At 43.4% G+C, this 17215-nt stretch overlaps 1 protein-coding gene across 1 annotated transcript in view; it reads right to left on the bottom strand.

The window, feature by feature from the left end:
• LOC126260354 (uncharacterized) overlaps positions 1-15311 on the bottom strand; it is a 109326-nt gene extending 94015 nt beyond the window's left edge. The window contains exon 1 of the mRNA XM_049957680.1: positions 15105-15311. Coding sequence (XP_049813637.1) covers positions 15105-15311 — 207 coding nt within the window. The remainder of the gene's footprint in view (positions 1-15104) is intronic.
• Positions 15312-17215: the final 1904 nt, after the last annotated feature.

Here is a 17215-nt window from a genome sequence, read left to right as displayed (position 1 = left end):
CGCGAGTAATGAGTTAAGGGGCAAATATCTATTAGCAGCACTATGAATATAGGTTGTGGACAGTTGGGAATGTGGGTGTCACGAGAAGCGTGCAAGGTGCAAGTGCCCTCGGTGGCTCAGATGGATAGAGCGTCTGCCTTGTAAGCAGGAGATCCCGGGTTCGAGTCGTGGTCGGGGCACACATTTTCAACTGTCCCCATTGATGTATATCAACATCTGTCAGCAGCTAAGGGTTTCGATTTAATTATCATTTCAGTCTAGAGAAGCTGTGACCATTGATGCTACCCTTCTTTTCACACGTTCAACACCCCTTGTTAATCCAATCTGCAATGGGCCTCAGACACTTGAACAATATTCTAGAGTGGGAAGCACGAGTTTTTTGGAAGGAGGTGGTAGATATAGTTTCCTTCGACCCCTACTCACAAGGGAACCTCCCCATCGCACCCCCCTCAGATTTAGTTATAAATTGGCACAGTGGATAGGCCTTGAAAAACTGAACACAGATCAATCGAGAAAACAGGAAGAAGTAGTGTGGAACTATGAAAAAATAAACAAAATATACAAACTGAATAGTCCATGCGCAAGACAGGCAACATCAAGGATAATGTAAGCATAGGAGCGCCGTGGTCCCGTGGTTAGCGTGAGCAGCTGCGGACTGAGAGGTCCTTGGTTCAAGTCTTGACTCGAGTGATAAGTTTACTTTCTTTATTTTCGTAAAGTTATGATCTGTCCGTTCGTTCATTGACGTCTCTGTTCACTGTAATAAGTTTAGTGTCTGTGTTTTGCGACCGCACCGCAAAACCGTGCCTCTTCAATGGGAACCGACAACATTTGATTGCAAGGTCATAGGTCAACCAATTCCTCCACAGGAAAACAGTCTGATATATTCTATACGACACTGGTGACGGCATATGCGTCACAGGAATATGTTGTCGACCCACCTAACTTGTACACTTGGCGAATGGGTAAAAAGATTCTTCTACCTTGCCCGATTCAGGTTTTCTTGTGGTTGTGATAATCACTCCCAAAAAAGTGATGAAAACATAAGAGTTTGTGACATAAACTGAAAATAAAAAATTAAACTTTTCGCTCGAGGGTGGACTTGAACCAACGACCTCTCGCTCCGTCTCTGCTCACGCAAACCACGGGACCATGGCGCTCCTACACTCCGCCTCACCTTGATTGTTGCCTATGTTGCACATGGACTACTCAGTTTGTATATTTTGCTTATTTTTCAGAGTTCCACACAACTTCTTCCTGTTTTCTCGATTGATCTGTGTTCAGTTTTTCAAGGCCTATCCACTGTGCCAACTTATAATTAAATCTGAGGGGGGTGCGATGGGGAGGTTCCCTTGTCAGTTCCGACTTACATGGGAAGGATCACGTGCGCAAAGCTGCAGGGATGGTAGCGCAGAGTCTGAAGGGGCAGTTGAAGGATGCCTAGGGGCTACCTAAAACGAGGCGGAAATTTTACTGTAGCAGATAGGTTCGAGAAAGGTGACTCGTTTCGAGATACGAGAGTGCCTGAAATATGATTCACTTGTGGCTGTAATCATGGAAAGACTTCTCCATAGGATCCAATGCATGTATGTGGTTGAATGTAACGACTTGATTCCAAATCATAGGCATCATTTCTAGCGGATAGCGTAGCACTAGAGATCTAAAAAGCTAGTGAACATTTCTTACGACCTCAAACAGCACAACATCTACTACTATTTGTGATCCTTCTCAATCATTCATCGCCTATAACTCAGTGGACATATTGCAGAATCTCTGGCACGGTATCGAGACAGAATACGTTACAAATACTGGAGAAATATCTAGTGGCGGCGGCGTGAGTGGGTTGCAGATACCGGTTTCATACCACATTCCTTAGCCGAATCACTATCAAAATTCAGCGATTTTACGACGAGGTTGCATCGTGGGCTACGTGTAACCGGACTGCTGGTCTGATAATATACACTCCGGCGATCACCGTTTCGGTATTTGTCTGGAAAAACCACGTGATTCATAGGTAATGCCATACATGGATTTATAAAGCAGATATAGCTTCTAACATGGATACTTGTGTGAACATGTAGAACCAAGACCGCTTGTGACAGTAACATACAATAGTTGTTGGGATCGGTTTTTTTTAACATCTGCCAGTTTGTAAGACGATTAAACCTCTCGTTCTAAGACACAGTGGTAGCACTCGCAAGAAAAACTTATGAGACATGTCCACCCATCGTTGATTTTCGGTCAGTATCATTTCGTATCGCCAGCGATTAGTTATTAACGTAGTATTATACATAGTAGTTGGAGGTGCGTGATAGGTTCGCCTTGAGCATCAATCTTACAAAGTATGTGTTTGTGTTCTGACATGTGCAAAGGAAATGACTATGTCCATTCGTAAGGAAGGTGTGGATTTGACGTCGAGTACTGTGATAGCAAAAGGAAGAGTATGTCAAGTCATAAGAATGGTACTGATATTTTTATTACCAGAGCCACAGCTGTCAACTGGGTGTATTTCTGATACTTCGCTCATTGTCGAATGTCGTTCAACATAGACCGCGATGGTGACATTTTGTTGTAAGTACAGGGATAAAATAAACATGTGACCGATTTCTTAGGATGATGACTCTACCTGTGCATGCTTGGCGTGCAGCGCTGGTGACCTGTGTGTGGATGATTCACGTTTCCCATTAACAGTAGAAGGTGTCTGCATGGAGAAGCCTGTTGGAGCATAGGAGTGTAGATGACATAACCGTGTTGTCCTCTAGACGACCGAATAGCGAACTAATACTTAGTATGTGTTGGATAGCTTTCGTGAGCATGTGGAAATTTGAGAAGATTGAATATGGAGGTGTGTTTGCGCTGGACCGTTATTGCCTCCCATGTAAATTGTTCGGTTGACTGCTTCTGCACATTTCGCCACTTTATTACGTAGAGAGAAGATCGATTGTGGTGTATGCATCTTGCATTTGGAAGACCTGGTTGACGGTTCTCTAGACATGAGAAACACCTTAGTTGACTTTGTAAATTATAGGGATGATTTGGAATCTGCTACATTACCGACATCGGTATTCACAAGCAGAAATATCAGTTTTCTCTATTTGTTTCGAGTTTCCACGTAAATGTCTTCGCAGACGCCCCACCTAGCTAAAGATTCGGGTTTGTAGAGAAATAATTTTCAGTCTGTATCTTCGGATTATGTTGCGCGAGTGATCGGTAGGATACTGCTGTGTGGTTGATATCGAGAAGTACAGTGAAAGACGTATGGCAAATCATGCGAAAATATATGTGTTCTTGTAATCCCAGCGTCTGGAGATGGGTGTAGAAAAAGAAAGCAAGCAAGCAGGTCCGGACCAGAAACAGTAACGCGTTTCTGCCGAGGAGGAACGATTACGAATTTGTAGTACAGTTCTGAGAGTGACTTTGGTCTGCTGAGGGCGCTCTGGTCACCTGACCGCCAACCTCACAGGGAAATATCTAGTGCTGCGAGGAGTGTATACGGTGCTGTCTGTCTTCGCGATATATGTACAAATGATGTAAAAGGGCTGATTTTGTATGGCGCAGGATACGAAATTCGTCTACACAGTACACAGTGATATATTGTTGGGTTGGAGATCTGTTTTGCGCTCTAATATTCAAGCTTCTGTCCTCAGTGGGAGAGCAGTGTAATTGAGTAAGAGTCTTTCTGTATTTGACGATCTATAGGCCACTTTTCAGGATTTAATTGTCGGTGCGATATGGTGATCTGTACAAAATACAATTATAATGCTCTATTCATTCAAAAGACATCCTATGTGCCGGGACATAGGCGCGTATACAAACTGATTCAAACAAGATGGAGGCAAGGTATGTACGGAAAGTTCTGAGAAAGCAGGTGTTCAAAGACAAGTTGAAGCAGACCATCCATCTCTGGCGGGGATGCCGTCACTCTGCCACTGTGGCATTAGGACATCTCCAGAACTGTATCTGTAGGATACCGAAAATTCCGGCCATTTTTTTCTCTTCTGTAAGACAGTGCATCGAATTCTGTTTGCATAATTGTTCTGATTTCCCCCTGTCTGTGCTTAGAGAATGCTCTCATTCCAAACAACAAGAATGCTTTTATGATTAACGGCGTTTTTGGGAGTGTGCACAGGCTTTTAGCTGTGAGAACGTTTGTTGCTTCTGATACATATATTGATAGCAGGACGAATATTTTGCATGATGCATCAGCCATGCTGGATACGTGCACAAGGGTAGCTACAGCTCGCATCTCCTGTTGGAATCGCTAGGAACAATGCACCCTGTGCTATTGTTTGACGTCAGCATCCACAGGTATCGCGTCAGCAATGGTAAACACACGTGCTGCCCAAGGGGCATATTGGGTATTGGATCAGCTTGAGTGCGCCTTGGAGTTCTGTGACGTCAGTATAACACTTGAAGAACTCTAACTGTATACCCGAAAATAGACCCAACTTTCACCTGCTCGCTGTAGGCAGCAGTGGCGTGGAAGCGATGGCTCGTGCTGGCCTGTGTCCGACGGTGGCTCGTGGCGGCATTGACATGCACGCGCCCTTGGAGCATCTGCACTCTGCAGACAGGTCTTCGCTCCTGTCTGGTCACGTCAACAACAGTGCCTAGGTAATCACATATTTCGAGAGGAATTTCTCAGGTGCCAAGTATGAAAGCGATGACGCCACCTCGTGCTTCAGGTACCTGAACAGGCACCTGTGCGTAGCTTGGCAGTTGCCGGTGCATCCCAACTTCTGGGAGCCTGTGTGGTAGCCTCCTGTGTGGTCCAGTGGACAGGGGGTAGCGGGCGGTGGCCGCGCATGTTGCTTGCATGTATGTTTCATTATTTCGTGAGCAGGTCTGTAGACTGTGCTATGCGTTATTTGGACAGTTTATGAGTTGATTTTGTGTCTGCACATCAGTGTACTGCATTATTTAGGAGGAGTTTTCACGTATGTGCACTGTGTACTGGAATTATTTCTGTAATTTAGGAGTCGTTTGTTTGTCTGCAGAGTGTTATTTCACTAATTTATGAGTAGTTTAAAGGTCTGTAGGCTGTGTGGCGTGACCCCAAGACTGTCAGAGCATGAGTTTTGTATCAATGTGATAAATATACTATCTAAAACCCATTCCTAAATAAATTGTTCCAAAATAAATAAAGTACACTCCTTCCTCTCTCTGGCAGCCCAGTGCAGGCTTAGTCATTTTCCCCTCCAGACAGCCATCTCGGGTTAGTCACAGAATGGATGACAGCTCCCTCTGTTGGCAGTAGTGTGTACTAGGTCAGTTGGACTCCGGACCCCATGGCGACTACACTTGATGGTGGTACTGCCTCTAATTGTTTAAATAAATAGTGCATGCAAAATAAAGACTTATGTCCAGTTCAGGTTGAGTCCTTTTCCCGCCATTTCCTAGGATGAGGAGGTGATCAGATGACTTAGGTTAGAGGAGGTAGCCCAACTGCCCTTTTCTTCCTGCCATTTTCTTAGGTTAGTAGATATAGCCCAACTGACCTATCTTTCCTCCAAAATTCAAACTTCCAGCCAGTCCCTAGGAAGAGGTGGTTGTCGAATGACTTACATAGGTAGAGGTAGCGCAATTGACCTATTTTCCCGCCATTTCCTTACATTAGTAGAGGTGTGTTGCATTGTCCTGAACTTCCCGCCATACTCTGGATTAGGGGTGAGGAGGAGCGGAGGGGAGCGGGTTAGGTTAGTGGAGGTAGCCCAATTGACCTATCTTCCTGTCAAAATCCGCCATCTTGAACGACATCATGACTGCCATCTTGGATGACGTCATGCGGTGTTGCCAAGTCTACATGCCATTACACTGCATGACGTCATCGCCGCCATCTTGGATACATCTGGCTGTGAGGAGGGGTCGTGAATCGTGCTTGGGTAGCTCTGTTAGTAGAGCACTTTCCTGCAAAAGGCAAAGGTCCAGAATTCGAGTCGCGGCGTGGCACACTGTTTTAATATGGCAGGAAATTCTATATCACCGCACACTCCGCTGTAGAGTGAAAATTTCGTTTCTGATTCCATATCATATCCTCACAAATTGTTGCATTTTGTAAGACCTGACTGATGATGTCTCATTGATTTTGTAGTCGTAGGATACTATGTTTTGAGTGTATTGTGGAGTACACAATTTGGCGTTTCTGAGTATTTAATGCAATGTGTCAATCTCTGCATCACTTTTAAATTTTATCTAGATTCGACTGAAAATTTATGCAGCAGTTTTCGAACTAGACTAGCATTGTCGATGACTTTTCGGATATCAAGTGAGAAAATCATGAGCAGGGGTTCACGTGGTAGATGTTTCCGGAATCCATGATGGTTGGCATGGAGGAAGTCCTCCTGTTCGATAAGCTCCATTAAGTTTGAGCTCTGAGCATGTCCTAAGAGAGGGAGAGGTATATCAGTGATATTGGTGTGTCACTTCCGCTACCCTCTTTGAGCCTAATTTCGTTGACAGATATCTGAAAGAGAATGTGCACGTAATCTTTGATTTATCGCATTGAGATTCGAGGTTTGGAGTTCCATGATACAGATGGCTAGCAAGACTTTCTTATCAGTGATAGACAAGACAGAAATCGTGTAGAAAGTTTTTTTTCATCTTTGTTCATCACTTACCTCAGTTCTGGGTGGGGACACCACCATGTATATGAGACTCAATCACCTCCTGTTTATACTATATGAAAGTGCGTTAAACATAGAATGCAACGATATAATAATTTGTAAAAGAAACTTAAGATGTATCATCATTTGTAGGTAACTATACCATTTGAACTGTATGCGTAAAAAGACCCGCGACCTTGTGTCGAAAATTTCGCCTATAGAAACATTCATATCGTAACTAATGTTCCTACTTGCCCTTCAGCATTTCAATTTTTTGATCTTAATTTTATCAGCTTGAAGTACCACAATTCATTATTTCAATAAGTAGGACTTGAAAAGTAATAACACATTTGGAGTAACAAGGTCAAATATTCGACATAACATTAGAAAAAAAGACAAGTTGAAGCAGACCATCCATCTCTGGCGGGGATGCCGTCACTCTGCCACTGTGGCATTAGGACATCTCCAGAACTGTATCTGTAGGATACCGAAAATTCCGGCCATTTTTTTCTCTTCTGTAAGACAGTGCATCGAATTCTGTTTGCATAATTGTTCTGATTTCCCCCTGTCTGTGCTTAGAGAATGCTCTCATTCCAAATAACAAGAATGCTTTTATGATTAACGGCGTTTTTGGGAGTGTGCACAGGCTTTTAGCTGTGAGAACGTTTGATGCTTCTGATACATATATTGATAGCAGGACGAATATTTTACATGATGCATCAGCCATGCTGGGTACGTGCACAAGGGTAGCTACAGCTCGCATCTCCTGTTGGAATCGCTAGGAACAATGCACCCTGTGCTATTGTTTGACGTCAGCATCCACAGGTATCGCGTCAGCAATGGTAAACACACGTGCTGCCCAAGGGGCATATTGGGTATTGGATCAGCTTGAGTGCGCCTTGGAGTTCTGTGACGTCAGTATAACACTTGAAGAACTCTAACTGTATACCCGAAAATAGACCCAACTTTCACCTGCTCGCTGTAGGCAGCAGTGGCGTGGAAGCGATGGCTCGTGCTGGCCTGTGTCCGGCGGTGGCTCGTGGCGGCATTGACATGCACGCGCCCTTGGAGCATCTGCACTCTGCAGACAGGTCTTCGCTCCTGTCTGGTCACGTCAACAACAGTGCCTAGGTAATCACATATTTCGAGAGGAATTTCTCAGGTGCCAAGTATGAAAGCGATGACGCCACCTCGTGCTTCAGGTACCTGAACAGGCACCTGTGCGTAGCTTGGCAGTTGCCGGTGCATCCCGACTTCTGGGAGCCTGTGTGGTAGCCTCCTGTGTGGTCCAGTGGACAGGGGGTAGCGGGCGGTGGCCGCGCATGTTGCTTGCATGTATGTTTCATTATTTCGTGAGCAGGTCTGTAGACTGTGCTATGCGTTATTTGGACAGTTTATGAGTCGATTTTGTGTCTGCATATCAGTGTACTGCATTATTTAGGAGGAGTTTTCACGTATGTGCACTGTGTACTGGAATTATTTCTGTAATTTAGGAGTCGTTTGTTTGTCTGCAGAGTGTTATTTCACTAATTTATGAGTAGTTTAAAGGTCTGTAGGCTGTGTGGCGTGATCCCAAGACTGTCAGAGCATGAGTTTTGTATCAATGTGATAAATATACTATCTAAAACCCATTCCTAAATAAATTGTTCCAAAATAAATAAAGTACACTCCTTCCTCTCTCTGGCAGCCCAGTGCAGGCTGAGTCATTTTCCCCTCCAGACAGCCATCTCGGGTTAGTCACAGAATGGATGACAGCTCCCTCTGTTGGCAGTAGTGTGTACTAGGTCAGTTGGACTCTGGACCCCATGGCGACTACACTTGATGGTGGTACTGCCTCTAATTGTTTAAATAAATAGTGCATGCAAAATAAAGACTTATGTCCAGTTCAGGTTGAGTCCTTTTCCCGCCATTTCCTAGGATGAGGAGGTGATCAGATGACTTAGGTTAGAGGAGGTAGCCCAACTGCCCTTTTCTTCCTGCCATTTTCTTAGGTTAGTAGATATAGCCCAACTGACCTATCTTTCCTCCAAAATTCAAACTTCCCGCCAATCCCTAGGAAGAGGTGGTTGTCGAATGACTTACATAGGTGGATGTAGCGCAATTGACCTATTTTCCCGCCATTTCCTTACATTAGTGAGGTGTGTTGCATTGTCCTGAACTTCCCGCCATACTTGGATTAGGGGTGAGGAGGAGCGGTGGGGAGGGGGTTAGGTTAGTGGAGGTAGCCCAATTGACCTATCTTCCTGTCAAAATCCGCCATCTTGAATGACATCATGACTGCCATCTTGGATGACGTCATGCGGTGTTGCCAAGTCTACATGCCATTACATTGCATGACGTCATCGCCGCCATCTTGGATACATCTGGCTGTGAGGAGGGGTCGTGAATCGTGCTTGGATAGCTCTGTTAGTAGAGTACTTTCCTGCAAAAGGCAAAGGTCCAGAGTTCGAGTTGCGGCCTGGCACACTGTTTTAATATGGCAGGAAATTATATATCACCGCACACTCCGCTGTAGAGTGAAAATTTCGTTTCTGATTCCATATCATATCCTCACAAATTGTTGCATTTTGTAAGACCTGACTGATGATGTCTCATTGATTTTGTAGTCGTAGGATACTATGTTTTGAGTGTATTGTGGAGTACACAATTTGGCGTTTCTGAGTATTTAATGCAATGTGTCAATCTCTGCATCACTTTTAAATTTTATCTAGATTCGACTGAAAATTTATGCAGCAGTTTTCGAACTAGACTAGCATTGTCGATGACTTTTCGGATATCAAGTGAGAAAATCATGAGCAGGGGTTCACGTGGTAGATGTTTCCGGAATCCATGATGGTTGGCATGGAGGAAGTCCTCCTGTTCGATAAGATCCATTAAGTTTGAGCTCAGAGCATGTCCTAAGAGAGGGAGAGGTATATCAGTGATATTGGTGTGTCACTTCCGCTACCCTCTTTGAGCCTAATTTCGCTGACAGATATCTGAAAGAGAATGTGCACGTAATCTTTGATTTATCGCATTGAGATTCGAGGTTTGGAGTTCCATGATACAGATGGCTAGCAAGACTTTCTTATCAGTGATAGACAAGACAGAAATCGTGTAGAAGATTTTTTTTTCATCTTTGTTCATCACTTACCTCAGTTCTGGGTGGGGACACCACCATGTATATGAGACTCAATCACCTCCTGTTTATACTATATGAAAGTGCGTTAAACATAGAATGCAACGATATAATAATTTGTAAAAGAAACTTAAGATGTATCATCATTTGTAGGTAACTATACCATTTGAACTGTATGCGTAAAAAGACCCGCGACCTTGAGTCGAAAATTTCGCCTATAGAAACATTCATATCGTAACTAATGTTCCTACTTGCCCTTCAGCATTTCAATTTTTTGATCTTAATTTTATCAGCTTGAAGTACCACAATTCATTATTTCAATAAGTAGGACTTGAAAAGTAATAACACATTTGGAGTAACAAGGTCAAATATTCGACATAACATTAGAAAAAAAGACAAGTTGAAGCAGACCATCCATCTCTGGCGGGGATGCCGTCACTCTGCCACTGTGGCATTAGGACATCTCCAGAACTGTATCTGTAGGATACCGAAAATTCCGGCCATTTTTTTCTCTTCTGTAAGACAGTGCATCGAATTCTGTTTGCATAATTGTTCTGATTTCCCCCTGTCTGTGCTTAGAGAATGCTCTCATTCCAAATAACAAGAATGCTTTTATGATTAACGGCGTTTTTGGGAGTGTGCACAGGCTTTTAGCTGTGAGAACGTTTGATGCTTCTGATACATATATTGATAGCAGGACGAATATTTTACATGATGCATCAGCCATGCTGGGTACGTGCACAAGGGTAGCTACAGCTCGCATCTCCTGTTGGAATCGCTAGGAACAATGCACCCTGTGCTATTGTTTGACGTCAGCATCCACAGGTATCGCGTCAGCAATGGTAAACACACGTGCTGCCCAAGGGGCATATTGGGTATTGGATCAGCTTGAGTGCGCCTTGGAGTTCTGTGACGTCAGTATAACACTTGAAGAACTCTAACTGTATACCCGAAAATAGACCCAACTTTCACCTGCTCGCTGTAGGCAGCAGTGGCGTGGAAGCGATGGCTCGTGCTGGCCTGTGTCCGGCGGTGGCTCGTGGCGGCATTGACATGCACGCGCCCTTGGAGCATCTGCACTCTGCAGACAGGTCTTCGCTCCTGTCTGGTCACGTCAACAACAGTGCCTAGGTAATCACATATTTCGAGAGGAATTTCTCAGGTGCCAAGTATGAAAGCGATGACGCCACCTCGTGCTTCAGGTACCTGAACAGGCACCTGTGCGTAGCTTGGCAGTTGCCGGTGCATCCCGACTTCTGGGAGCCTGTGTGGTAGCCTCCTGTGTGGTCCAGTGGACAGGGGGTAGCGGGCGGTGGCCGCGCATGTTGCTTGCATGTATGTTTCATTATTTCGTGAGCAGGTCTGTAGACTGTGCTATGCGTTATTTGGACAGTTTATGAGTCGATTTTGTGTCTGCATATCAGTGTACTGCATTATTTAGGAGGAGTTTTCACGTATGTGCACTGTGTACTGGAATTATTTCTGTAATTTAGGAGTCGTTTGTTTGTCTGCAGAGTGTTATTTCACTAATTTATGAGTAGTTTAAAGGTCTGTAGGCTGTGTGGCGTGATCCCAAGACTGTCAGAGCATGAGTTTTGTATCAATGTGATAAATATACTATCTAAAACCCATTCCTAAATAAATTGTTCCAAAATAAATAAAGTACACTCCTTCCTCTCTCTGGCAGCCCAGTGCAGGCTGAGTCATTTTCCCCTCCAGACAGCCATCTCGGGTTAGTCACAGAATGGATGACAGCTCCCTCTGTTGGCAGTAGTGTGTACTAGGTCAGTTGGACTCCGGACCCCATGGCGACTACACTTGATGGTGGTACTGCCTCTAATTGTTTAAATAAATAGTGCATGCAAAATAAAGACTTATGTCCAGTTCAGGTTGAGTCCTTTTCCCGCCATTTCCTAGGATGAGGAGGTGATCAGATGACTTAGGTTAGAGGAGGTAGCCCAACTGCCCTTTTCTTCCTGCCATTTTCTTAGGTTAGTAGATATAGCCCAACTGACCTATCTTTCCTCCAAAATTCAAACTTCCCGCCAATCCCTAGGAAGAGGTGGTTGTCGAATGACTTACATAGGTGGATGTAGCGCAATTGACCTATTTTCCCGTCATTTCCTTACATTAGTGAGGTGTGTTGCATTGTCCTGAACTTCCCGCCATACTTGGATTAGGGGTGAGGAGGAGCGGTGGGGAGGGGGTTAGGTTAGTGGAGGTAGCCCAATTGACCTATCTTCCTGTCAAAATCCGCCATCTTGAATGACATCATGACTGCCATCTTGGATGACGTCATGCGGTGTTGCCAAGTCTACATGCCATTACATTGCATGACGTCATCGCCGCCATCTTGGATACATCTGGCTGTGAGGAGGGGTCGTGAATCGTGCTTGGATAGCTCTGTTAGTAGAGTACTTTCCTGCAAAAGGCAAAGGTCCAGAGTTCGAGTTGCGGCCTGGCACACTGTTTTAATATGGCAGGAAATTATATATCACCGCACACTCCGCTGTAGAGTGAAAATTTCGTTTCTGATTCCATATCATATCCTCACAAATTGTTGCATTTTGTAAGACCTGACTGATGATGTCTCATTGATTTTGTAGTCGTAGGATACTATGTTTTGAGTGTATTGTGGAGTACACAATTTGGCGTTTCTGAGTATTTAATGCAATGTGTCAATCTCTGCATCACTTTTAAATTTTATCTAGATTCGACTGAAAATTTATGCAGCAGTTTTCGAACTAGACTAGCATTGTCGATGACTTTTCGGATATCAAGTGAGAAAATCATGAGCAGGGGTTCACGTGGTAGATGTTTCCGGAATCCATGATGGTTGGCATGGAGGAAGTCCTCCTGTTCGATAAGATCCATTAAGTTTGAGCTCAGAGCATGTCCTAAGAGAGGGAGAGGTATATCAGCGATATTGGTGTGTCACTTCCGCTACCCTCTTTGAGCCTAATTTCGCTGACAGATATCTGAAAGAGAATGTGCACGTAATCTTTGATTTATCGCATTGAGATTCGAGGTTTGGAGTTCCATGATACAGATGGCTAGCAAGACTTTCTTATCAGTGATAGACAAGACAGAAATCGTGTAGAAAGTTTTTTTTCGTCTTTGTTCATCACTTACCTCAGTTCTGGGTGGGGACACCACCATGTATATGAGACTCAGTCACCTCCTGTTTATACTATATGAAAGTGCGTTAAACTTAGAATGCAACGATATAATAATTTGTAAAAGAAACTTAAGATGTATCATCATTTGTGGGTAACTGTACCATTTGAACTGTATGCGTAAAAAGACCCGCTACCTTGTGTCCAAAATTTCGCCTATAGAAACATTCATATCGTAACTAATGTTCCTACTTGCCCTTCAGCATTTCAATTTTTTTACCTTAATTTTATCAGCTTGAAGTACCACAATTCATTATTTCAATAAGTAGGAATTGAAAAGTAAGAACACATTTGGAGTAACAAGGTCAAATATTCGACATAACATTAGAAAAAAATACGTAAGAGGTAAATGAAGTTAGCCCAATAAAAAGAATAAAGCTTGGGGAGAAACTGTCTAGAGTAGAGTAAAAACAGAGCTTGTTATTTACAGGATTTATGTAGAGAATTACTTCTTTTACAGTACTCATAATGAAATAAATCAGAGGTTTCCAGTTAGCTACAAGGAATGATCTTACTTACCCGTTTTCTCATGCAAATCTACAATAGTAGCGTGGCTAGATTTCCTAGTTGAAAGAAATCTTTCGTTAATGCAATATCTGTATAGTAGATTTGTTTTTAAATCAGTTTACCCAACAACTACGTAGGTCATCGTACCTTTTTGTTAAAATTCGCACTAAAAAGCATCAAAATGTCTTGCATTACCAATCTAGTAAATATTTATTGTTTTACTGTTGTCACATGCAAACACAGTATATTACAGGTCTTTAACTAGGGCAGAGAATGTAATTTACTTAGGTTACTTATTTCTCCTTTTCAGCTAGATTGGAATTTCGCCATGTGTAGTTTCTGAAAAATCTTTTTTGTTATATGTGTGTCATTCAGAAGTTTGATATTCTCAAATAGAAGTATCCTGAAAATGAGTCCTAGTGGACTTCTTCAACAGTTTCCACGCTATATTTTTCACCAGTCCTAGAGCATTTGTGAAAGGGAACACACTTTCTGCAGCAGCGTTAGTGCCAAGTAGAGCAACCACAAATGCAATAACGAGCTACAAATTTGTGCAGCAGATGTCTTCCAATGCAAGGAAGTTGAAAATGATAGAATAATTTACACCAACGCGTTTAACAGTTCTTAATTCATGGTGTTTCATTTCATATACGTTTATGATACAGTTCATTTCCTCAAAAAATTCATCTTCACGCATTGATAAACAAAACTTCTCAGTGTCTTAAAATAGCTACGATGTCAGTGTTCTCTGCAGAGGTCTTCTCACACAAGTGGCATGAACCCCAGTTGAGGTTATCACACCTGCCATAATGGGATGAGCCGCCAGCATGTAGCTCCTTATCTTGAACCATGTGCTAAGGCCAGTAAGTTTGGAAAGACGCAAAGCAATGTGTTCTCGAGACCTTCCCATACGAGATAAGTGAGCCCCAGCTGGGAGACCATCACACATGTCATGCTGAGACCGTGCTGCCACCATGTAGCAGCTTACCTCGAAACATATGCTGAGAACAGTGAATTTGAGAGAGACACAGGGCAAGATGCTATAGGGGCATTCACATGTGAGTTTTATGAGTCCTAATTGGAAGGCCATCACACTTGCCATTCTGGAATGCACTACCACTACGTAGCTGCTAACGCAGGACCATGCACTTGAGGACAATGAGCAGAACGTAGCTGCAGAGTGTGGTGATGTAGATGTCTCCCCAGACATGCAACATGAGTCCCAGCTGCAGGGCAACCAACCCTGCCATATTGAAACGAACTTCCATTATATAGCTGCTAACCATGAAACATACACTGAGGATAGCATGCAAAAGATAGAAAGATAGATGCTCTCAAGGTCTCCTCAGATGTGTTGCACGAGTACCAGCTGTGGAACAACCAGTGTTTCCGTGCTGAGAAAGGCAACCACCATGCAGCAGCTTACCTTGAACAATGTGCTGAAGACATCGAGAGAGAGGTAGATGGAGAGCGAGATGTTCCTCCAGACGTGAGGCATGAGACCCAGATGTAGGCGACCACACCCAGCAAGTTGGGACATACCGCCACCAAGTAGGTGCTTACCTTGAACCATGTGTTGAGGACAGCTAACGAGAGTTAAACGCATAGAGAGTTCCTGCAGTGGTATCCCAAGAACTGTGGCGCGAGTCTCAGTTGGGAGTCGACCACGTTGAGACTTGTTGCCATCGTGTGGCACCTTACCTTGAACCACGCACTGAGGACAGCCAGTGTGAGATAGACGCAAAGCGAGGTGCCGTAGAGGTCTCCCCAGACGTGCGGCATGAGTCCCAGCTGGGAGGCGACCACACCAGCCACGCTGATCCGCGCCAGCACCACATAGACGCCGTACCAAGCAGAACGAGCCCGCCAGCAGGAGAACCAACACAGGATGCGCTTGCACGTAGTCATATCGAGGCCACGACGGACCTGTACACTCGCCTGCACAAAAATCGCTCCCTGTCAAGAGCCACGTTATGAAAGGATCATGTACACAGTCTGATGAAAGAGTCTGGTACAAGCAAGAACTTAAGGAGTTGTGAAAACGGCTACATCCTACATCATCAATATACTGCCTTACACATGATGTTTCAAAAAGATTCACGCTATTTCCCAAGCCTATAGCTTATACAGTTACAGCAAAAAAAAAAAAAAAAAAAAGTTGTCTTTGATTAGTAATCAAAATTTCCTGAGTCCCAGGTTCAATTACAGCCATTGCTTAAACTTTGAATGAAAATCATATTCTGTGATGGCCGAAAGCTTTATGCATGGGTCTTTTTCGTACTGTTAGTGCCCTTGTTAAAGAGAGCTTCCTCTCGCCGTTGTGGTGGGAAATCCTTCTAAAAGGCAGAAGAATCAATAATGATCGATGGCGTAAGGATGCAGAACTCAGTTGAAGTGGAAACCACTGCATTAAAGCTTCACAATGTGTATTCACAGGACACGTCGCCTAAAACAAAATGTGTCATGATCATAGGCATTAGGAGGGGAGAGAAAGGGCAAGTGGAGTGCCTACCCTCACTTCTCCCCCTGGAATCTGCAGCAAGGAGTCTTTATTCAGTCAAAAACTTTTATACATTTCTAAAAGCGACTAGATTAATATTTCTTCCTCGGAATGTAACATTTTTTTTATATTGTTGTAGTCTTCTGTTGGAAAACTTTTTTATTTGTCAGGACAGCAAGGAAGGATACAACAATAATCTTGGCAAATAAAGTTTTCTAAAAGAAGATTACAGCACTATACTTTAAGGTCACCACTTACAACAATTACGTCAGATAATTATAATATTTTTATCACTTGTGCTATGAAACATCTCAAAATTGAACAGATCATTTATGTCAAAACTGACAATTGTTGGAGTGTTGCCGCCACTTCCCAATGGATAAATATTCGCGGGCGCTCATGGTCATGATGATATCTCCATTGGCAAAAAATTCCGGATTAGTCCCGCATTTGGACCTCCGTGGCAAGACGCAAAAGGGAGGCAACAACGAGAAAAATACTGCATAACCTTCGAAAGGGTAACATTCTATGAGCTGGGGCGTGGAATATCAGAAGTCTGAACGTGGTAGGGAAGCTAGAAAATCTGGCAAGTGAAATGTAAAGGCGCAATCTAGATATAGTGGCGGTCGATGAAGTGAAAGAGAAGGAAGATAAGGATTTTTGGTCAGATAAGTGCAGAGTAATGTCAACAGCAACAGAGAATGGTATAGCGGGAGTAGGATTCGTTATAAATAAGAAATTAGGGCATGGAATATGTAGCACTATACATGGATGTAACTGTTTTCAATATTTTCGCAAATATTATCTAATTTTGTACTATAAAAATATTATTTTTCTATAACTTTCGAAATTTTACCTTTGAGTGAAACAAACATGTATTTCGCAATTGATATGCGGCTTTTAAAACGAATTTTAACAGTCTTTGTAATTTTATGTAAATTATTAGTACACTGGATCACTGTCAGTAAGGAAATGTTAGGTGAAGTTAAGTGTCTATTAAGTGTGTATTTTTCAGAGAGTAACGCCTCTGGTGTCGCTTTGTGACGTAAGAGTGCGCGCTTTCAGTGTTATAGCGACTACATGAACTGAATGTGTGCTCCTCATGCAAGACGAGAAGCTGGTCAGTGTGAGGCCAAATGTTATTATACGGGAGACAGTGGGAGCAACGAATGTGGGCGGATGAATTAAGCTCCAGGTAAGTTCAAGATCCTGTCCCAAAATCGTATGCAATTAACCACTGTTCGTATAACAAGTGGAGCAAATGGAGCGCTGTCATAGACGCCATCGCTGTCGTCTCAGCATCATGGATACC

Source organism: Schistocerca nitens, chromosome 5 (assembly GCF_023898315.1).
Source record: "Schistocerca nitens isolate TAMUIC-IGC-003100 chromosome 5, iqSchNite1.1, whole genome shotgun sequence".
Lineage (NCBI taxonomy): Eukaryota > Metazoa > Arthropoda > Insecta > Orthoptera > Acrididae > Schistocerca > Schistocerca nitens.
This window is presented reverse-complemented; position numbering and strand designations above follow the sequence as displayed.